This window comes from Coregonus clupeaformis, chromosome 40 (assembly GCF_020615455.1).
Source record: "Coregonus clupeaformis isolate EN_2021a chromosome 40, ASM2061545v1, whole genome shotgun sequence".
Taxonomy (NCBI): Eukaryota; Metazoa; Chordata; class Actinopteri; order Salmoniformes; family Salmonidae; genus Coregonus; species Coregonus clupeaformis.
The window spans coordinates 25,521-49,556 of NC_059231.1; the positions used below are offsets into that span (position 1 = coordinate 25,521).

The 24,036-nt window shown below is 44.2% G+C and overlaps 1 protein-coding gene across 1 annotated transcript in view; it reads right to left on the reverse strand.

Moving 5' to 3' along the window:
* Positions 1–13,584: 13,584 nt before the first annotated feature.
* LOC121585750 (netrin receptor UNC5A) overlaps positions 13,585–24,036 on the reverse strand; it is a gene marked incomplete at its 3' end in the record, with an annotated part of 429,207 nt that continues 418,755 nt past the window's right edge. The window contains exons 11-12 of the mRNA XM_045212009.1: positions 23,503–23,671; positions 13,585–13,818 (exon numbers count right to left, since the gene is read on the reverse strand). Coding sequence (XP_045067944.1) covers positions 13,585–13,818; positions 23,503–23,671 — 403 coding nt within the window. The remainder of the gene's footprint in view (positions 13,819–23,502; positions 23,672–24,036) is intronic.

Sequence of the window (24,036 nt, forward strand, 5' to 3'; positions counted from 1 at the left end):
TGTTTTATCCTGCATCAATAGCTTGTTGTTTTGTCCTGAATCAATAGTGTGCTGTTTAATCCTGCATCAATAGTGTGTTGTTCTATCCTTCATCAATAGTGTTGTTTTATCCTGCATCAACACTTTAAAAAAAAATATCCTGCATCAATAGTGTATTATTTTATCCTGCATTAATAGTGTGTTGTTTTATCCTGCATCAATAGTGTTGTTTTATCCTGCATCAACACTGTTTTTTAAATCCTGCATCAATAGTGTATTTTTATCCTGTATCAATAGTGTGTTGTTTTATCCTGCATCAATAGTGTTGTTTTATCCTGCATCAATAGTGTTGTTTTATCCTAAATCAATAGTGTTGTTTTATCCTGTATCAATAGTGTTGTTTTATCCTGCATCAATAGTGTTGTTTTATCCTGCATCAATAGTGTTGTTTCATCCTGCATAAATAGTGTGTTGTTATATCCTGCAGCAAAAAGTGTGTTGTTTTATCCTGTATCAAAAGTGTTGTTTTATCCTGCATCATTAATGTTGTTTTATCCTGCATCAATAGTGTTTTTAATCCTGCATCAATAGTGTGTTGTTTTATCCTGCATCAATAGTGTGTTGTTTTATCCTGCATCAATAGTGTTGTTTTATCCTGTATCAATAGTGTTTTTTTTTATCCTGCATCAATAGTGTGTTGTTTTATCCTGCATCAATAGTGTGTTGTTTTATCCTGCATCAATAGTGTTGTTTTATCCTGCATCAATAGTGTGTTGTTTTATTCTGTATCAATAGTGTTGTTTATCCTGCATCAAAAGTGTTGTTTTATCCTGCATCAATAGCTTGTTGTTTTGTCCTGAATCAATAGTGTGCTGTTTAATCCTGCATCAATAGTGTGTTGTTCTATCCTTCATCAATAGTGTTGTTTTATCCTGCATCAATAGTGTTGTTTTATTCTGCATTAATAGTGTGTTGTTTTATCCTGCATCAATAGTGTTGTTTCATCCTGCATAAATAGTGTGTTGTTTTATCATATATCAATAGTGTTGTTTTATCCTGCATCAACAGTGTGTTGTTCTATTCTGCATCAATAGTGTGGTTTTATCCTGCATCAATAGTGTTTTTAATCCTGCATCAATAGTGTGTTGTTTTATCCTGCATCAATAGTGTGTTGTTTTATCCTGCATCAAGTGTTGTTTTATCCTGCATCAATAGTGTTGTTTTATCCTGCATCAACAGTGTTGTTTTATCCTGTATCAATAGTGTTGTTTTATCCTGCATCAATAGTGTTGTTTCATCCTGCATAAATAGTGTGTTGTTTTATCCTGCAGCAAAAGTGTGTTGTTTTATCCTGTATCAAAAGTGTTGTTTTATCCTGCATCATTAATGTTGTTTTATCCTGCATCAATAGTGTTTTTAATCCTGCATCAATAGTGTGTTGTTTTATCCTGCATCAATAGTGTGTTGTTTTATCCTGCATCAATAGTGTTGTTTTATCCTGCATCAATAGTGTGTTGTTTTATTCTGTATCAATAGTGTTGTTTATCCTGCATCAAAAGTGTTGTTTTATCCTGCATCAATAGCTTGTTGTTTTGTCCTGAATCAATAGTGTGCTGTTTAATCCTGCATCAATAGTGTGTTGTTCTATCCTTCATCAATAGTGTTGTTTTATCCTGCATCAACACTTAAAAAAAAAATCCTGCATCAATAGTGTATTATTTTATCCTGCATTAATAGTGTGTTGTTTTATCCTGCATCAATAGTGTTGTTTTATCCTGCATCAACACTGTTTTTTAAATCCTGCATCAATAGTGTATTTTTTATCCTGCATCAATAGTGTGTTGTTTTATCCTGCATTAATAGTGTGTTGTTTTATCCTGCATTAATAGTGTGTTGTTTTATCCTGCATCAATAGTGTTGTTTTATCCTGCAGCAAAAGTGTGTTGTTTTATCCTGAATCAAAAGTGTTCTTTTATCCTGCATCATTAATGTTGTTTTATCCTGTATCAAAAGTGTTGTTTTATCCTGCATCATTAATGTTGTTTTATCCTGCATCAATAGTGTTTTTAATCCTGCAGATCCTGTCCTTTATTCCACCATCTCCCTATCCTCTCTCCTTTTCTCCGTATCCCCTCCTCCCTCCCCTCTCCTCTCCTCTCCTCTCCTCTCCTCTCCTCTCCTCTCCTCTCCTCTCCTCTCCTCTCCTCTCCTCTCCTCTCCTCTCCCCTCCCCTCCCTCCCTCTCTCTCTCTCTCTCTCTCTCTCTCTCTCTCTCTCTCTCTCCTCTCCTCTCCTCTCCTCTCCTCTCCTCTCCTCTCCCCTTTCCTCTCCTCTCCCCTCTTCCCTTCCCTTCCCTCTCCTCTCCCTCTCCTCTCCTCTCCTCTCCTCTCCTCTCCTCTCCTCTCCTCTCCTCTCCTCTCCTCTCCTCTCCTCTCCTCTCCTCTCCTCTCCTCTCCTCTCCCTATCCCCTCTTCCTTCTCTACTAGGGGTGTGCCGACATGGCCATAATCATATTCCCAATCGTGTCCGTAAATTGACAGTTGATAGTCGGATCGAATCTGATGATACTCGTGATCAGAAAAAAAAGAAGTGTTTTAATAAGCCTAAATAGATGTCGGCAAAATACCTCCCTGCACATTCTCATTTCAAAAAAATCTGCAGATTATGAGCAGCACATGGAGGGGTGTGTGTGTGTGCCTCTGTTTCTCCTTGACTTGCAGCGGGCAGCCAGGTTTGCTGTCACTCAGTCAGAATGCGCATTTAAACTTTTTCCCCTACCTTTGCCCCACTTGTTAGATATTACCCACATTGATAACTTGTTACCAAACGTCTCCGCCATGTGATTTATCATAGTAGCAGGTAACAGCAATCTAAATGATCAGACCGAAAACATGCAAGGAAAACTAATCGGGTGAAATTATGAACAGCTTCACTCTATCCAATCAGAGCAGAAGGATCAACATACAGCCCGCCCTTTTCTTTATAGACAGGCAAACTAGCCAGTTGAGTTATTTAGACCACGTAGAACCTCACATGACTTACTGACATGATTACTTTTTTCTGATCACAGATAATTATAAAAAATACTCTGATCATAATCGTATCCAGACAATTGCCCATATTCGGTACAATACTGGTTTTGTCTCTACATACCCCTACTCTCTACCCTCCTGCTCTTACCTCTCCTCTCCTCTCCTCTCCCCTCCTCTCCCCTCCTCTCCTCTCCTCTCCTCTCCTCTCCCTCTCCTCTCCCTCTCCTCTCCTCTCCCTCTCCTCTCCTCTCCCTCTCCTCTCCCTCTCCTCTCCTCTCACCTCACCTCTCTTCCCCTCACCTGTCCTCTCCTCCCCTCTCCCCCTCTCTCTCCTCCCCTCTCCTCCCTCTCTCTCCTCTCCTCTCCTCTCCTCTCCACCCTCACCTCTCCTCCACTCTCCCCTCCTCATCTCCCTCTCCTCTCCTCTCCTCTCCCTCTCCTCTCCTCTCCTCTCCTCTCCTCTCCTCTCCTCTCCTCTCCTCTCCTCTCCTCTCCCATCCTCTCCTTTCCTCTTCTCCATAGCGGCCCGTTTTATGGGCTCCTGACCAATTCTACTATTTTCCCCGCTGATCGTAACTTTTTTTTTCATGTAATGTTTCCACCATGACCGAAAATAGCTTCTGGACATCAGAACAGCGATCACTAACCTCTAATTTAGATAACTACTACTTCAACGAGTGCACAGGACATACTGCTCACCCCGGACCAGGCCCTAATCCCAGACACTCAGAAGAGAAAGAGACGGTGATATAGAGGCTGACGTGTCTGATGAAACTACGTTGGTGAGTAAATAAACCCTCTCTACCCTCCGTTCTATTGGCGAATGTACAATCACTGGAGAACAAACTGGACGAGGTCCGTTGGAGACCATCCTATCAACGGGACCTGAAGAACTGTAATATCCTATGCTTCTCTGAGTCATGGCTGAACAAGGACATGGATAACATACATCTAGCTGGTTTCAATATGCATCGGCAGGACAGAACGGCAGCGTTGGGTAAGATCAAGGGGGCTGGTGTGTGTTTCTTTGTTAACAACAGCTGGAGTGCTCTAATATTAAGTCTCGTGGTTCTGCTCGCCTGAGTTCGAATACCTCATGACCAGAGATCATCAACTAGATTCAGCCGCTGACCGAATTTTTCTTCAGTAGATGGTAGGGTGTGGGGGGCGGAACATAATTAAGCAATAAGGCCCGAGGGGGTGTCGTATATGGCCAATATACCACGGCTAAGGATGCCTTGATACAGGTCTTAGCCATGGTATATAGGCAATATACCACAAACACCAGAGGTGCCTTACTGCCATTATAAACGTGTTATCAACGTAAATAGAGCAGTAAAAATACATGTTTTGTCATACCCATGCTACACGGTCTGTAGAATGCAAATTGACCGCAAGAAGCCCAAACCGATATAATGTTTGACTAAACATAATCATTTCAAATCTTGCTTACGATCTTGTATACGATCACATCTCTCTATCATGCCAGAGGGACCAAGTCATTATTATTAGAGTCACAACAAAGTCTCAAGTCACAAGGTCCGAGTCTCAAGTCGAGTCAAGAATCGAGTCGAGTCCAAGTCGTGCATTCTAAGAGCAAGTCATGTTGAGTCGAGTCACAAGTTTTCAAGTCAAGTCTCAATTCAAGTAAAAAATGCAATGACTTGTTCTACAAATCTTTGTCTATTTATTGAGGCTACCAGACATAACCTTTTTATGATTTTGTCTACGACACATTTTGATTTTAATTGTAAAATGGGGACCTAGTAGCAAGCCATAAGGGCGTGAAATCAGCAGAAGGCAAGTCAGGTTGACGTGATCAGAGTGTCGATTTATTTACAGGTCTTGACGATCCAATGATGGAAGCGCCGCCGCCAGATCATACAAAATATACAAGTAGATTGACCAAATATCCACGGGCCATAGCCCAAAATAAATATCCTCTGTATCAGGCTCAACCTATCAGAACGGACGCAGGTCGAGGGCAAGGCTGTACTGCCTCCCTTGAGAAACCAAATGGAATCTGTCTAACAGGACCTCAAACGGGTAGGTTTCATAACATAAGCCCTTGGCCCCCGGGGACCATATATAATTACCCAATTGGCAATTACAACCAATACAACTGGTTCTACAATGTAAAAAGCAATTTCCACATCCATTATTACATTGTTAGGTTCGTCTTAATCAGACTTAATGATTATTAATGATATTTCAACACCATGCATACATGGAACAATCGCACTGAGATTTTACACAGAATGACAGAGACATAGGCCACAGACACACGGAACTCCAACATAACCCGGGAAATATGAACAAAGGAAACAACACATTGGATTAAATCAACAGAACTTCTACCTCATGAATCTTGTGAAAGTTCGTGTGAACAATAAATATTGCGCCCACTCAGAGGATATTAAATGGGTTGGCTAAATGAAAATGTATTGTAGGCCTGTCAAATGTGAAACAGAAATGTCTACGTGTTTGCAATGAACGGTACGGGCAGGGAATGATGAAACGTTAGCAATTATTGTAGTATTAGATGGAATCTAGATTTACCACATAGGCATTTAAATGTGTGAAAGCAAGAGCAAACATTTCAACATGATAAAAAAAAAAAACACTCTCTGGCGGGAGTTTGTAGAGCGCAAGTGAAGAGCCGCCACAGTAATAATTCATTTTAAACAAATTCCAAATGCGAGCTTCAAATCAAATCAAATCAAATCAAATTTTATTGGTCACATGCGCCGAATACAACAAGTGCAGACATTACAGTGAAATGCTTACTTACAGCCCTTAACCAACAGTGCGTTTATTTTAAACAAAAAAAGTAAGAATAAAACAACAACAAAAAAAGTGTTGAGAAAAACAAAGAGCAGAAGTAAAATAAAGTGACAGTAGGGAGGCTATATATACAGGGGGGTACCGGTGCAGAGTCAATGTGCGGGGGCACCGGCTAGTTGAGGTAGTTGAGGTAATAGTGTAATAGTTGAGGTAATAATAAGTAATAAGTAAATGATACATTTCAAGCCATTGTTACATACCAAAATACCAGTAGGACTATGCTAGTAATGGTTGCCCCATTACTGATGAGATTGCAAATCACCAAACAATTTTTGGAGCTGGATGTTAATTTATTATGGTAATCCTCTCTTCCGCTTCACCCGATCCTATAGCTCTACAGCAAATCAGCAATCTGTTTGCTAGCTCACCACCCGACCTGTGTTGATTGACAGTTTTCTGGTCCAATCAGAGTGCACGCTTCACTAGCCAATCTGTTGCAGTTTATTATTATTATTATTATTTATTTATTTTTTCTCCCCAATTTCGATCTTGTCTCGTCGCTGCAACTCCCCAACGGGCTCGGAGGCGAAGGTCGGGTCATGCTTCCTCCGAAACATGACCCGCCAAAACCGCACTTCTTAACACCCACCCGCTTAACCCGGAAGCCGGACGCACCAATGTTCCGTAGGCAACACCGTTCAACTGACGACCGAGGTCAGCCTGCAGGCGTCCGGCCTGCCACAAGGAGTCGCTAGAACGCGATGAGCCAAGTAAAGCCCCCCGGTCAAACCCTCCCTAACCCGGACGACGCTGGGCCAATTGTGCGCCGCCCTATGGGACTCCCGATCATGGCCGGTTGTGATACAACCCTGGATCGAACCCGGGTCTGTAGTGACGCCTCAAGCACTGAGATGCGCCACTCGGGAGGCCCAGTTACATTTTTATTTTATTTTTACAGTTTACAGTTTTTAGTTTGACAGTTTTTTTTTGCTACTGTCTCTGTCTGCATGTAGAGTAATCCACATAGGCTCTGTGCCACAAAATTAGTAACAAAAACATTACAAAACATGTCCAGATAAGTTAAAGTCATCAGTCTCAAGTCAAAGTCCAATTTGTAAGTCGCTCTGGATAAGAGCATCTGCTAAATGACGAAAATGTAAATGAAAATGTAAAGTCGAGTCCCGAGTGTAACACCCGAGTCCCGAGGCTCCAAGTCCAAGTCAAGTCTCAAGTTATTTTGTTTTCTATCAAGTCGAGTCTCAAGTAATCAAATTTGTGACTAGAGTCAGTCTCGAGTCCAAGTCATGTGACTCGAGTCCACAACTCTGGTGGGAACAGATTTGTTAAATTAAAGTCACTTCCTGGTGTTTTTACAGTCTTTTATGTCCAACAATGAAAATATAAATAAACACAATTTTGGGGAACAAATATATTAAAACCACCTTTTGGCCAAATTCGGCCGCCAGTTGGGGAATCCTGCTGTAGACCCACTATTTACCAAGAGAGTTTTCATCTATATTTTTCATAGCTGTCTATTTACCACCACAAACCGATGCTGGCACTAAGACCGTACTCAGCGAGCCGTATAAGGCCATAAGCAAACAAGAAAATGCTCATCCAGAAGCCAATGATGCGCTCAATATGGAAGTGGTCCGATGAAGCGGATGCTAAGCTACAGGACTGTTTCTCTAGCACAGACTGGAATATGTTCTGAGATTCATCCGATGGCATTGAAGAGTTTACCACATCAGTCACCGGCTTCATTAATAAGTGCATCGATGATGTCGTCCCCACAGTGACCATAAGTACATATCCCAACCAGAAGCCATGGAATTACAGGCTACATCCGCACTGAGCTAAAGGCTAGAGCATCCACTTTCAAGGAGCGGGACACTAACCAGGACGCTTAAAATAAATCCAGTTACGCCCTCTGACGAACCATCAAACATGCAAATCGTCAATACAGGACTAAGCATGCGCTGACCTACATAAGGGACATCTGCGGCATCTGCCATATGATTGATATAAAAAGAACGTTTCCAGGACAACCGGTTTCCGAGATATGATTTGTTTGGGGTTTTTGGGGTTATTTCTGCAGTACCGGAAAATCCCCCAGGCGGCGACGGACGGTATATGGTAAATGGACACTTCATCACCAAATAGACATGGCCGTTTCGTAAACGGAACAGACTTCAAAGACGAACCTCGACAAGCCGAGGGGTGGCCAAATGTACTTTTTGCCTAACGCTCTTTGAGTTAATGGACATTTTCTGGGATTAAAGGTTGAATATGGTAATACAGTGCTAATTTTACCGCTGCACGTCAAAGTACATAAACCTACGGTGTAAGGAAAAATAGAAACAATGCAATTTATCTATCATAGTTTACGAGAAATCGTACAAGTGACAATTCGTGATGCTAAAAAATAGATGTTTTTTGTAGAAAAACTTTATAGATCCAGTTGAGGGGAGTTAAGGTGAATCCATTAAGGCGGGTTTCAGAGCTCTACGTGATTTCTGGTATTTTCTGTATGAAGTTTGTCCAGCTGCAATAAGTTAGGTGCATTGTCATATTGGTAATGGACAGTGTCCATTGCCAATATGTTTAAACAGGGAGTTACCATCACAAAATGGCCATTGTAATATATTGCCAATGGACAGTGTCCATTTGCCATATGATATATTGCCAGTGCCAAATCTTAATATTGCAACTGGACAGACTCACACAGCCAGGACACAGAGACAGCACCCATAGAGACTTGCTCTAGCCTGACAAGTGCTTCCAGGACACAGAGACAGCACCCATATAGAGACATGCTCTAGCCTGACAAGTGTTCACACTACCCATCAGACCTCAGAGAAAAACTCACACACACAGCCAAGATGGAGTGACAAAGTGTGGGGCTTACAGATGCACAGAGCCTGCAATAGTTTCTGGTGCTCGAACCATCAAAGAACCGTCAGACCTAGAGCTCTGAAACGTTGTACACCTGTTCTAAAGCTAAAGTTGGTCCTGCACAGTGAGTTATGTGGCTCTAGAAGGTTCTCAGACTGAGAAACAGCTTCGTCCATTTGCAATATATTCATTTTATTTCTAACATCACGAAAATGACACAATTCAGAAAAGTCCCAGAAACACAAGACTAGGTGCATTGAAACCGCCTTGGCCCGTAGAAACGGACCCTACAAGTTTCTGGCCGATAGCCAGGACAGTGTCCATTTCCAATATATTTAATTAGGGATTTACCATCACCAAATGGACAGGCTAAAATCATCACTGAACGGCAAAACGGCATCACAATAGTCTCTAGGCTGTTCCGAGTTCAACTTAACAGTAGCTCGCTCGGTCTGACCACAGCGATTGTGCAAAAAAGTTGGCCCGAAGTGAACCCTGATTAGTAGTGATTTCAAAATGCTTTTGACATATTGCGGCCTCTGGGTCACACAGAGTAATGGACTGTCATTTCTCTTTGCTTATTTGAGCTGTTCTTGCCATAATATGGCTTGGTCTTTTACCAAATAGGGCTATCTTCTGTACCCTGTCACAACATAACTAATTGGCTCAAACACATTAAAAAGGAAATAAATTCCACAAATTAACTTTTAACAAGGCACATCTGTTAATTGAAATGCATTCCAGGTGACTACCTCATGAAGGTGGTTGAAAGAATGCCTAGACTGTGCAAAGCTGTCATCAAGGCAAAGGGTGGCTACTTTTAAGTATCTCAAATATAACATATATTTTGATTTGTTTAACACTTTTTTGGTTACTACATGATTCCATATGTGTTATTTCATAATTTTGATGTCTTCACTATTATTCTACAATGTAGAAAATAGTAAAAATAAAGAAAAACCCTAGAATGAGTAGGTGTGTCCAAACTTTTGACTGGTACTGTACATCAGAAGCCATGAAAAGCATTGAAAGGCTGGTTAAGACTCACATCAACACCATCATCCCAATCACCCTGGACCCACTCCAATTCACATACCGCCCCAACAGATCCACAGATGACCCAATTTACATTGCACTCCACACTGCCCTTTCCCACTTGGACATAAGGAACACCTACGTGAGACTGCTGTTCATTGGCTACAGCTCAGCGTTCAATACCATAGTACCCTCCAAGCTCATCACTAAGCTAAGGACCCAGGGACTGAACACCTCCCTCTGCAACTGGATCCTGGACTTCGTGACGGGAAGCCCCTAGGTGATGAGGGTTGGCAACAGCACAGCCGCCACGCTGACCCTCAACATGGGGGCCCCTCAGGGGTGCCTGCTTAGTCCCCTCCTGTACTCCCTGTTCACCCACGACCGCGTGGCCGAGCACGACTCCAACACCTTCATTAACCGACGACACAACAGTGGTAGGCCTGATCACCGATGGCAGTGTGGTGCCATGACAACAACCTCTCCCTCAATGTCAGCAAGACAAATGAGCTGATCGTGGAAACGGAGGACATCGACGGGGAGCAAGTCGAGAGCTTCAAGTTCCTCGGTGTCCACATCAGTAAGGATCTATCATGGTCTATAGAGCCCTACAGTGGAGGTGTCATAATACCCATAAAACCTAGCGGTCAAACAGGGAAATGGTTCCAATCGTTTTTCCACCATTAATTTTTCCCCATCTGGAATTTTAGAAACACTTAGAATAAGGGCTGTATTTCGTGTAGGATTACCCTGGCCTGACGTTTTGATAACCATGTAAATCTCTCTCGGACAAGGTGACTTTTATCGATATATTCAGCTCATTTACTCTCAGATTCAGAACTGGTCATTAGAATCAAAGTAGACAAGACTACAAATCCCTGCAAGCTCCTGCACGTCCTCTCTAGCTGACACCTTTGCTAAAAGATATTGTGTCATTTTAAAACTTGCACAAGACAGTTGTTGACAGGTGTATAAAATAGAGCACACAGCCATGCCTTCTCCATAGACAAACATTGGCAGTAGAATGGCCTTACTGAAGAGCTCAGTGACTTTCAACGTGGCACAGTTATAGGATGCCACCTTTCCAACAAGTCAGTTCGTCAAATTTCTTCCCTGCTAGAGCTGCCCCGGTCAACTGTAAGGGCTGTTATTGTGAAGTGGAAACGTCTAGGAGCAACAACGGCTCAGCTGCAAAGTGGTAGGCCACATAAGCTCACAGAATGGGACCGCCAAGTGCTGAAGTGCGTAAAAATCGCCTGTCCTCGGTTGCAACACTCACTACCGAGTTCAAAACTGCCTCTGGAAGCAACGTCAGCACAATAACTGTTTGTCGGGAGCTTCATGAAATGGGTTTCCATGGCCGAGCAGCCACACACAATCATAAAATCACCATGCACAATGCCAAGCGTTGGCTGGAGTGGTGTAAAGCTCATAGCCATTGGACTCTGGAGAAGTGGAAACATGTTCTCTGGAGTGATGAATCACGCTTCAATCAATCAATGAAATGTATTTATAAAGCCCTTTTTACATCAGCAGATGTCACAAAGTGCTATACAGAAACCCAGCCTAAAACCCCAAACAGCAAGCAATGCAGATGTAGAAGCACTGGGGCTAGGAAAAAACTCCCTAGAAAGGCCGGAACCTAGGAAGAAACCAGGCTCTGAGGGGTGGCCAGTCCTCTTCTGGCTGTGCCGGGTGGCGTTTACAAGAGTGCATGGCCATTTAAAGCCAGATTGTTCTTCAAAATGATCAAACGTTCATAGATGACCAGCAGGGTCAAATAATAATCAGTGGTTGTAGAGGGTGCAACATGTCAGCACCTCAGGAGTAAATGTCAGTTGGCTTTTCATAGCTGAGCATTCAGAGGTCGAGACAGCAGGTGCGGCAGAGAAAGAGAGTGTCGAAAACAGCAGGTTCGGGACAAGGTAGCACGTCCTGTGAACAGGTCAGGGTTCCATAGCCGCAGACAGAACAGTTGAAACTGGAGCAGCAGCACAACCAGGTGGACTGAGGACAGCAAGGAGTCATAAGGCTTCACCATCTGGCAGTCCGACGGACGAATCTGGGTTTGGCGGATGCCAGGAGAACGCTACCTGCCCCAATGCATAGTGCCAACTGTAAAGTTTGGTGGAGGAGGAATAATGGTCTGGGGCTGTTTTTCATGGTTCGGGCTAGGTCCCTTAGTTCCAGTGAAGGGAAATCTTAAAGATACAGCATACAATGACATTCTAGACGATTCTGTGCTTCCAACTTTGTGGCAAAAGTTTGGGAAAGGCCCTTTCCTGTTTCAGCATGACAATGCCCCCGTGCACAAAGCGAGGTCCATACAGAAATGGTTTGTCGAGATCGGTGTGGAAGAACTTGACTGGCCTGCACAGAGCCCTGACCTCAACCCCATCGAACACCTTTGGGATGAATTGGAACACCGACTGCGAGCCAGGCCTAATCGCCCAACATCAGTGCACGACCTCACTAATGCTCTTGTGGCTGAATGGAAGCAAGTCCCCACAGCAATGTTCCAACATCTAGTGGAAAGCCTTCCCAGAAGAGTGGAGGCTGTTATAGCAGCAAAGGGGGGGGGGGGGGGACCAACTCCATATTAATGCCCATGATTATGGAATGAGATGTTCGACGAGCAGGTGTCCACATGCTTTTGGTGATGTAGTGTAGTTAATCCAGAGATTCTTACCTTTGCCTCGATTCGGCAGTCTCGTCCAGATCATCATGGCATTTGTAGTTCATTATGATAGCCACATTAGCAGCTAATTAGCGTTTCATTTTTGGGGGGGTAAATACAGGCGAATATATTGATAAAACCTTGTCCTAGAGAGATTTACACGGTTATCAAAACTTCACGCCAGGGTAAGCCTACACGAAACACAACCCTTATTTAAAGTTTTTTTTAAAAATCCTTTCCCCTCTCCTCTCCTCTCCTCTCCTCTCCTCTCCTCTCCTCTCCTCTCCTCTCCTCTCCTCTCCTCTCCTCTCCTCTCCTCTCCTCTCCTCTCCTCTCCTCTCCTCTCCTCTCTCCTCTCCCTCCTCCTCTCCTCTCCCCTCCTCCTCCACTCAATCTCCTCTCTCCCCACTCTCCTACCCTCTCCCCTCCCCTCCCCTCCTCTCCTCTCCTCTCCTCTCCTCTCCTCTCCTCTCCTCTCCTCTCCTCTCCTCTCCTCTCCTCTCCTCTCCTCTCCCTCTCCTCTCCTCCACTCTCTCCCCTCCACTCACTCCCCTCCTCTCCCCCTTCTCTCCTCTCCTCTCCTCTCCTCTCTCCCCCCTCCCCCCCGGCCCCAAAGTGCACTAGGCTCTCCGTCTCTCTCCTCTTCCCGTTGCTGTGGTAAGCCACTGCCTCTCTAGGGAGTTGTAATTTTTACAGGGTGATTTAAAACGTAGTCCTGCTGTTTGGTAATCTGGACATCCCACAGCTGTATCAGTCGTTACACAGGGAGACGTTCATTTAGCAGATCAATTAACCACTCAGAACAATCGTCCCAAATGGCACCCCTATTCCATTTATAGTGCACTGCTTTTGACAAGGGCTTTTGACATAGTGGGGGTAATTTAAGTTGGACACGCAAGCACGCACACACACACACACACACACACGCACGCACGCACGCACGCACACACACACACACACACACACACACGCACGCACGCACGCACGCACGCACGCACACACTAGATCGCGCAAGCGTCCGGGAGGCACATTTCAGGAAGGACGTCTAATCAGCCTTACAGCATATCCAGTACCTTTAGTAGACAGGATGAAACAGCATCTCTGTGGGGTTCTAAAGTGTGTGTGTGTGTGTGTGTGTGTGTGTGTACAAGCTTGAGTGTGTGTGTGTATCTAGGTCCCTTACCTTAAAGACATCTTGTGTATCATCCATGCAGTAGACTCTGATGTTATACTCCAGGGTAGAGCAGTACGCGTCAGAGAAGAGCACCAGGCGGAGACGCTTAGCGGCGGCCATGTTTAGAGATTCTCCCACCAGAGAGAAACGACCCAACTGCTCTGAGAACACTCTGCACGTCTCTGCCTCCAGCTGGCAGTAGTAAGGCTCTGAGTACAACTCCTCTCCCATCACTAAGACGTCCTGAGGATAGAGAGAGAGGTGGTTAGGGGTAGGGTGTGGTTGTGGGGTTAGGGGTAGGGGGAGGGTGTGGCTGTGGGGTTAGGGGGAGGGGGGAGGGTGAGTGTGTGGCTGTGGGGTTAGGGGGAGGGGGAAGGGTGAGTGTGTGGCTGTGGGGTTAGGGGGAGGGGGGGAGGGTGAGTGTGTGGCTGTGGGGTTAGGGGGAGGGGAGGGTGAGGGTGTGGTTATGGGGTTAGGGGGAGGGGGAGGGGGAGGGTGTGGTTATGGGGTTAGGGGGAGGGGGGAGGGGGAGGGTGTGGTTATGGGGTTAGGGGGAGGGGGAGGGGGGAGGGTGTGCGGGTGCATATACAGTATGTGTGGACAGCGACCTATAGAACATTAACAATCAACTAAATAATTCAGATCTAGGCAGTCAATTGACATGAACGAAGACTCCTCTAGTTTCCTGGCAACAACACTGCTTCTGGAGAGAAAGGAGAGAGAACAGAGAGATGTATCATCCAATAAATATTGGATTAAAGGGATTTTCCTCAGTCAGAGGAATTAGTTCAGAAAGGTGAAGAGAGACAGAGAAAAAAGAGAAATATGAAGAGAGCTGGCTGCTCTACCTGCCAAAACAGCACAATTACCAACAGCTCAACAGACTTAGACGACACACTAAGGAGTTAGCAAGGAGTTACTTCTATGACCTGGCTGTAGACTTATGGGTCCTTTTTCAACTATGCAGAGTTAATGATGAAAAAAAAAAAAAATAGTGACATGAGGAGTAAATACACAGTAAATAGCGAATAACAATGAAGAGTAAAAAGAGCGTGGTTATGTACAGGGAGAACCAGTACCGAGTCCATGTGCTGGAGTACGAGGTCATTGAGGTAGCTACAGCGCATTCAGAAAGTATTCACCCCCCCCGTAAGTACTCACAACCCCTGAGTCAATACTTTGTAAAAGGACCTTTGGCGGTGATTACAGCTGTGAGTCTTCCTGTGTAAATCTCTTTCCACCTGGATTGTGCAAAAGTTGCCCGTTATTCTTTTCAATGTTCTTCGAGCTCTGTCAAATTGGCTGTTGATCATTGCCAGACAACCATTTTCAGATCTTGCCGTGGATTTTCAAGTTAGTCAAAACCCTAACTCGGCCACTCAGGAACATTCAATGTCGTCTTGGTGAGCAACTCCAGTGTATATCTGGCCTTGTGTTTCAGGTTATTGTTCTGCTGAAAGGTGAATTCATCTCCCAGTGTCTGGTGGAAAGCAGACTGAACCAGGTTTTCCTCTAGAATTTTGCCTGTGCTTAGCTCCATTCCGTTTCTTTTCTATCCTGAAATACTCCCCATTTTTCAACACTTAAAAGCATACCCATAACATGAAGCAGCCACCACTACGATTGAAAATAAGGAGAGGGTGAAAAGCAAGAAGACTTTACCGAATAACAATATTCCAAAACATGCATCCTGTTTGCTACAAGGCATTAAAGTAATCCTGCACAGATAAAATAGAACACAGTCATCTTCATTTGCAGACTGGTCTGGATTATTGCGACATATAGCTAAGCTCATGCTGGTTTCTGCTCTGAGCGATCCTGCTGGTTTCTGCTCTGAGCTCTCCTGCTGGTTTCTGCTCTGAGCGCTCCTGCTGGTTTCTGCTCTGAGCGCTCCTGCTGGTTTCTTCTCTGAGCGCTCCTGCTGGTTTCTGCTCTGAGCGCTCCTGCTGGTTTCTGCTCTGAGCGCTCCTGCTGGTTTCTGCTCTGAGCGCTCCTGCTGGTTTCTTCTCTGAGCGCTCCTGCTGGTTTCTGCTCTGAGCGCTCCTGCTGGTTTCTGCTCTGAGCGCTCCTGCTGGTTTCTGCTCTGAGCGCTCCTGCTGGTTTCTTCTCTGAGCGCTCCTGCTGGTTTCTGCTCTGAGCGCTAAAGCTGGTTTCTGCTCTGAGCGCTCCCGCTGGTTTCTACTCTGAGAAATCACAGTATCTGCACTCATTAGTGCATATTTGTTGAATGAGTCACACTATTAGCATACATTTACGGTATCATTTCAGTCAACACACTTATATTTATTTAATTCTTATTTGCAGCTGTAGATGTAGGCTGTTTATTAGCATGTCTAAACATGCGTCATGTATTTTCCACAGGTGGTCGTCCCTGTCAGTCCATCGTGTATTCTACTAGTATTATTCTAGTGACTGGTCTTATTCTATCATATGCTATTGTAGCGATCACGTCATTCTAGTCCCGTGTAGCTCAATTGGTAGAGCATGGCCCCTGGCAACGCCAGGGTTGTGGGTTCGCTTCCCACAGGGGGCCAGTATGATTTTTTTAAAAATAGTATGCATTCACTAACTGTAAGTCACTCTGGATAAGAGCGTCTGCTAAATGACTAAAATGTAAAAATGTAGCAGTACTGGTATTATTTCATTTTCTGTGTTTAGTTATTTTCATGTCTTACATAGTAGTTCTATTATGTGTTAGACTGCACCTCTTAATGCTGTGGTTGATGTTCACACATTCAGGAATCAGACTGCAACTCTATTTCTCTGTCAGGTTTATATAGTAATCTATGGACTCTATTTCTCTGTCAGGTTTATATAGTAATCTATGGACTCTATTTCTCTATCAGGTACTTCCTGTATATAGCCATGTTATTACCTGGTACTTCCTGTATATAGCCATGTTATTACCTGGTACTTCCTGTATATAGTCATGTTATTACCTGGTACTTCCTGTATATAGCCATGTTATTACCTGGTACTTCCTGTATATAGTCATGTTATTACCTGGTACTTCCTGTATATAGCCATGTTATTACCTGGTACTTCCTGTATATAGCCATGTTATTACCTAGTACTTCCTGTATATAGCCATGTTATTACCTGGTACTTCCTGTATATAGCCATGTTATTACCTAGTACTTCCTGTATATAGCCATGTTATTACCTGGTACTTCCTGTATATAGCCATATTATTACCTGGTACTTCCTGTATATAGCCATGTTATTACCTGGTACTTCCTGTATATAGCCATGTTATTACCTGGTACTTCCTGTATATAGCCATGTTATTACCTGGTACATCCTGTATATAGCCATGTTATTACCTGGTACTTCCTGTATATAGCCATGTTATTACCTGGTACTTCCTGTATATAGCCATGTTATTACCTGGTACTTCCTGTATATAGCCATGTTATTACCTGGTACTTCCTGTATATAGCCATGTTATTACCTGGTACTTCCTGTATATAGCCATTGTATTTTTACTCTTTATTTTTATTCACTGTGTCTTTATTCCTCATGTCACTATTGTTGTTATTTAAAAATGTATATCTTTAACTCTGCACTGTTGAAAAAGGATCCATACGTAAGCATTTCGCTGTTAGTCTACACCTGTTGTTTTACGAAGCATGTGACAAATACAATTAGATTTGATTTGAAATGGGAGAGAGAGAGTTTTCAGCTGAGGATGTAGATATTAGGAAATGGGAGAGAGAGAGTTTTCAGCTGAGGATGTAGATATTAGGAAATGGGAGAGAGAGAGTTTTCAGCTGAGGATGTAGATATTAGGAAATGGGAGAGAGAGAGTTTTCAGCTGAGGATGTAGATATTAGGAAATGGGAGAGAGAGAGTTTTCAGCTGAGGATGTAGATATTAGGAAATGGGAGAGAGAGAGTTTTCAGCTGAGGATGTAGATATTAGGAAATGGGAGAGAGAGAGTTTTCAGCTGAGGATGTAGATATTAGGAAATGGGAGAGAGAGAGGCAGAAAGTGTTTAGAAAACCTTTCAAAGCATTTCATGGCTATAGATGTGAGTGCTACGGGGCGGTAGTCATTTAGGCAGGTTACCTTGGCGCTCTTAGGCACTGGAACTATGGTGGTCTGCTTGAAACAAGTTGGTATTACAGACCAGGTCAGGAAGAGGTTGAAAATGTCAGTGGAGACTCTTGCCAGCAGGTCAGCACATGCTCTGAGTGAGCGTCCTGGAATTCCCTCTGAATGAATGGTGACCTGTTTAAAGGTCTTACTCACATCAGCTACGGATAGCTGGTGCTCTTATGCATGGTTCTGTGTTGCTTGCCTCAAAGCGAGTATAGAAGGCATTTAGCTCGTCTGCTAGGCTTGGGTCGCTCGACAGCTCGCGGCTAGGTTTCCCTTTGCAATCTGTGATAGTTTGCAAGCCGTGCCACATCCGTCGAGAATCAGAGTCGGCGTAGTAGGATCCAATCTTTGCCTGTTTGATTGCTCGTCGGAGGTCGTAGCGGGATTTCTTAATAAGCGGAATGATTCCCCGGGGATCAGGGCCTGGTCCGGAGTGATTCCCCGGGGATCAGGGCCTGGTCCGGAGTGATTCCCCGGGGATCAGGGCCTGGTCCGGAGTGATTCCCCGGGGATCAGGGCCTGGTCCGGAGTGATTCCCCGGGGATCAGGGCCTGGTCCGGAGTGATTCCCCGGGGATCAGGGCCTGGTCCGGAGTGATTCCCCAGGGATCAGGGCCTGGTCCTGAGTGATTCCCCGGGGATCAGGGTCTGGTCCAGAGAGATTCCCCGGGGATCAGGGCCTGGTCTAGAGTAAGCAGAATATCCAGAGCTGCCGACTCTTTGAAGTAGAAATCACTATTTCGTAATATGTACATCCTCAGCTGAAAACGATCTCTCTCTCTCTCTCTCTCTCTCTCTCTCTCTCTCTCTCTCTCTCTCTCTCTCTCTCTCTCTCTCTCTCTCTCTCTCTCTCTCTCTCTCTCTCTCTCTCTCTCTCTCTCTCTCTCTCTCTCTCTCTCTCTCTCTCTCTCTCTCTCTCTCTCTCTTTCTCCCATTTCCTAATATCTATATCCTCAGCTGAAAACGCCAGCTTAATTTACACCGGATTAATTTACACAAAATAAACTAAGAATGATATGTACAGCAGCATATATATATATATATATTAGAGTGAGCCATGTCAAGAATACAGTACATAAATACATATGTGGTGTGTATAAACAGTGGAACTAAAATACAATGTACAGAAGTAAAAATATTATGATGAGCTAAAACACGTATTTAAATACAAACAGGAAGGGTTTTAATGGCTCTATAACATGGGACAGTAGCGTTGGCTGTGTGTGTATGTATGAGTGTGTGTAATATCTTGTATGTGTGTTTTGTGTAAATGAGTGTCTATCACCTGGTAGACGGCTATTGATGGCTGTTCAACAGTGATGTTCAACAGTTTATCATTGCCAGTCTGTGTGTGTCTGCCCCTCTCTCTCTCTCTCTCTCTCTCTCTCTCTCTCTCTCTCTCTCTCTCTCTCTCTCTCTCTCTCTCTCTCTCTCTCTCTCTGTCTCTCCCTCTCTCTCTCTCTCTCTCTCTCTCTCTCTCTCTCTCTCTCTCTCTCTCTCTCTCTCTCTCTCTCTCTCTCTCTCTCTCTCTCTCTCTCTCTCTCTCTCTGTCTCTCTCTCTCTCTCTCTCTCTCGCTCTCTCTCTCTCTCCTCTCTCTCTCTCTCTCTCTCTCTCTCTCTCTCTCTCTCTCTCTCTCTCTCTCTCTCTCTCTCTCTCTCTCTCTCTCAGATTTAAATTCTGAAAGAAATGAAAGAGTTCAGTCGCAGCCTTAACTCTGTAAAGAGATGTGTCTTTTCCTCTGTATTTTTTTCTCATCCATGAGTAGTTTTAAGATGTCTTATTTAAATGTAAACGGAGCGAGAGACGTTAAAAAAGGAGCCGTCATGTATAAGTTAATGAAGGGAAAGGGAAGTGACATGTTTTCTACAAGAAACGCAGTAATATTGAAAATGAAGTTACGTGGCAACAGGATTGTGTGTGGAAGTGTGTGTGTGGGGGGGTTGCCTTTGTCAAATGAGGTTGAAGAGGTAGTTGAGGGGAGGTTATTAAAAGATGGAGCGAGGTATGAAACCATCACTATGTGTTTGATAAATGTATATGCCCCAGTGGTGGCAGTTGAGAGGGTATATTTTTTAGAGACATTATCAAATACCATTGAGAAATGTAACACTGAGGATGATTTATTTATTGCTGGGGATTTTAACTGCAAAGTCAGTGATTTAGATAGAAACCACAAAGAACCTCATATATCCTCAAGGAGTTTTTTAAAAACACCTCATTGTAACACACGAACTGTGTGATATTTGGAGGAGCCAAAATGGAGGCACGAGTCAGTATACCTGGGCCCATGTGAGAGAGAACACCATCTCTCTGGCCAGGTTAGATAGGTTTTATTGTTTTGAGCATCAATCTCAAGTCTGTAGATCAAGTGTGATAACCCCAGTGGGATTTTCTGATCATTGTTTAATAACAGAGGTGGTGTACATTAACGCTGTAAAATCCAAAAGCGCATACTGGCATTTTAATATAATGTTATTGAGTGATGCTCACTTCAGGAAATGTTTTAGTTTTTTCTGGGAGAGGTGGAGGTCTCAAAAGGCCAGTTTTGTATCCCTTCAACAGTGGTGGGATGTAGGGAAAATCCAGATTCAACAATTCTGTAATCAATACACGATGAATGTCACCAGAGACATCACCAGATCAATGAACCTCTAGAGTCTGAAATAGTGGAACTCCAGACGTTGGTTGAGACCACAGGAGATCGAGGCCACCTCAAGAGAAAAAAAAAACTGCATCGGTTTAGAGAAAAATAATGGGCAAAGAATAATTATGAATTGCCTCAAATCAGCTGTTGGACAGGAGCTCACTAGCCCTAGTGAAATTAGAAAGAGGGCAGTAGAGTTCTATGCTGAGCTCTACAAGTGTGAGTACAAAGAGGATAAAACAGTGACACGGGGGGAGAGTATGTCCAAATACCCATACTGGCATACTACATACTTCAACTGCATACTATGTACTCATGGTTGCATACTATTTAGAACGAACCATTTTATTACAAAGCATGTAGTATGCCACGGCCGCAACACAGCAGCAGCTCCTGATTGGCTGAGTAGGTGGGGCGGGGCTGAGTGCGGGTGAATGCGTCGCATTAACCAGCCTGATAATAGCTCATTTACAATTAGATTAATTTCTCTAAACTGAATAGAATAGGAATGGAGTTATAGACCTACTCAGGCTGGTTATAGACAGACTATCACATTCAACCTGTACCGTAGCCCATATAGCCCATCGATCCTATTTAAAAATGACTGGAGACAGAAACAGATCACTTGGTTCCATTTCAACGTATTTATTAGTGAAACCAAAGTGCTGTAAGATATATAAATTCAATCAAATAGCCTAGTACCCACACTCAAACTTTTCAAATGTTCAAATCAAAAGGCCTGATTAACATGAAAAAAGTGGACAGTCGGGTGCATCACATATTCAGAACCGCTGGACAGCAACATAATAAAGTAAAGCACTGATCATTGGGAACGAGATCAGAATGACTGCTGAGGCTTGATCCATACATTTAATAATTCAATAAGTAGCCTACAAAACTAAACCAATCCATGCGTTCAAATTAAAAGGCCTGATTAACATGACATCAATAACCCAGCCACATCCCCAGTCCCCGGTGACGACACATTCAGAAATCAAAAGATGGTTTAGTATTTAGTTTAAAAAGCTCTGATGAAGGCCAAGAGAACAAGCAAGAAACACTTTTCAATGAGAAAACACTTTTTTCAAAGATGTAGCCTGAGATGCAATACTCGTGATCATTTTAAGGACAACAAAAACGACTTAGCCTACATTTGAACACTGCAACAGAAGCTTCCCTATTTGGCATCTTCCCAATGAAGTAGCCTAGTTGTGTTGTTCGGCTACTTGAAGAGAACTAGGGCCGATCACTCACAGCCCACCTCTTCCAATGCATTGTGGAAAAGTGTGCATCTAATTCTACTAGATGAAGAGCTGAGATGAGTATAACTGGCATTTCAACCAGACTGGATTTTCAAAAATGTTGCATACTATTAAACATTTATTTTCACATACTGAGAATGAGTCATGCGTGATAGCGTTGTTTCCCACTATTCGTGGATTTCGGCAGCACATCCCCATTTCAAATTGTTCAGCTGTTGTCAAAGTCTAAATGATTATGACGTCCGGGCATTTAAAATATACTAGATTTTCAAAATGACACATACTATTAAACTTTCAATTTCTCTCTCTCTCTCTCTCTTTCTTTCTCTCTCTCTCTCTCTCTCTCTCTCTCTCTCTCTCTCTCTCTCTCTCTCTCTCTCTCTCTCTCTCTCTTTCTTTCTCTCTCTCTCTCTCTCTCTCTCTCTCTCTCTCTCTCTCTCTCTCTCTCTCTCTCTCTCTCGCTCTACCTATCTCTCTATCTCTCTCTCTCTCTCTCTCTCTCTCTCTCTCTCTCTCTCTCTCTCGCTCTCTCTCTCTCTCTCTCTCTCTCTCTCTCTCTCTCTCTCTCCCCTCTCTCTCTCTCCCCCTCTCTCTCTCTCTCTCTCTCTCTCTCTCTCTCTCTCTCTCTCTCTCTCTCTCTCTCTCTCTCTCCCTCTCTCTCTCTCTCTCTCTCTCTCTCTCTCTCTCTCTCTCTCGCTCTACCTATCTCTCTATCTCTCTCTCTCTCTCTCTCTCTCTCTCTCTCTCTCTCTCTCCCCTCTCTCCCCCTCTCTCTCTCTGTTTCTCTCTCTCTCTCTCTCTCTCTCTCTCGCTCTCTCTCGCTCTACCTATCTCTCTCTCTCTCTCTCTCCCTATCTCTCTCTCTCCCCCCTCTCTCTCTCCTCTCTCTCTCTCCCCTCTCTCTCTCTTCTCTCTCTCTCTCTCTCTCTCTCTCTCTCTCTCGCTCTACCTATCTCTCTCTCTCTCTCTCCCTATCTCTCTCTCTCTCACCTCTCTCTCTCCTCTCTCTCTCTCCCCCTCTCTCTCTCTTTCTCTCTCTCTCTCTCTCTCGCTCTCTCTCGCTCTACCTACTCTCTCTCTCTCTCTCCCTATCTCTCTCTCTCTCCCCTCTCTCTCTCTCTCTCTCTCTCCCCCCTCTCTCTCTCTTTCTCTCTCTCTCTCTCTCTCTCTCTCTCTCTCTCTCTCTCTCTCTCTCTCTCGCTCTACCTCTCCCCCCTCTCTCCCTCTTGCTCGACCTCTCTTTCTTTCTCTCTCTCTTTCTCTCTCCTCCTCCTCTCTCTCACACTACTCTAACATACAGTATTCCTGAGCAGACACACAGACATGTGAAGAATTTATTTGAAGGTGAGGGGAGGTTGGATCTCTGCACTGCTCTCTAATGTAGTCTATGGGTATAGTAGAGAGAGAGACTGCTCTGTAGCCCATGGGAGAGTACTGTATAGAGGGGTCTTTGTAATTGGTGCCAGGGGGTCAGAAACACAGAGTTTAAGAACTTTATGAAGTACCTGGAGGTTTTATGCAATTTAAATGTCAGAGGAGACATTTGAAGAGATAATTGAATTCCTTTTGGAGAAGTACAGTAGGCATTTGAATAACTGTGCATGATTTGTCTTTTTTTAATATATATATATATATATATAATTTTTTAAAAGCTTACAGCACTTGGTATTCCCAAGCGGTCTCCCATCCAAGTATTAACCAGGCCCGACCCTGCTTAGCCCCCCCCCGGCCAAACCCTCTCCTACCCCGGACGGTGCGCCGTCACGGCCTGCTGGGGGTAGGTGCAGTAGCTTCTGGGTTTGCTGAACTAGTTAGTTGAATTAGCTGTGTTAGTTGGGCTGGAACAAAAGCCTGCAAAAAGGGGCAATATAAAATAAAGTAATCTAGCTATAATGCAGTTCGGTTATAATGTGTTCTCACCTCCCAGACGCCTTCGTAGTTCTGTTTCTTGAGCCTGACGGCCCAGTTCTCAGGACAGGCGTCAGAACAATGGTCCATACTGAGAATGGCGGGCCGCGTCAGAACCACCCCCGGAGGACCACAGCTTACTATGGGGCTCAGCAGGGTCTGGCAGCCCGCCAGGGGTAACCTGCATGGGTGGAGAGTGGAAGGGGTTATGGTGAGCGGGTAGGAGGGGTTGGTAGGTGGGTAGTGGGGAAGGGTTGGGGGAGGGTAGGGGTAGAGGGGGGTGTAGTAGGGTTCGGTAGAGGCAGAGGGGAGAGGGGGTCTAGAAGGGTTGGGGGAGGGTAGAGGTAGAGGGGAGAGGGGGAGCCCTGAATGCTGATTGGCTGACAGCCGTGGTATATCAGACCGTATACCACGGGTATGACAAAACATTTATTTTTACTGCTCTAATTACATTGGTAACCAGTTTATAAAAGCAGAAAGGCACCTGGGGGGTTTGTGTTACTGTACATGGCCAATATACCACGGCTAAGACCTGTATCCAGAACA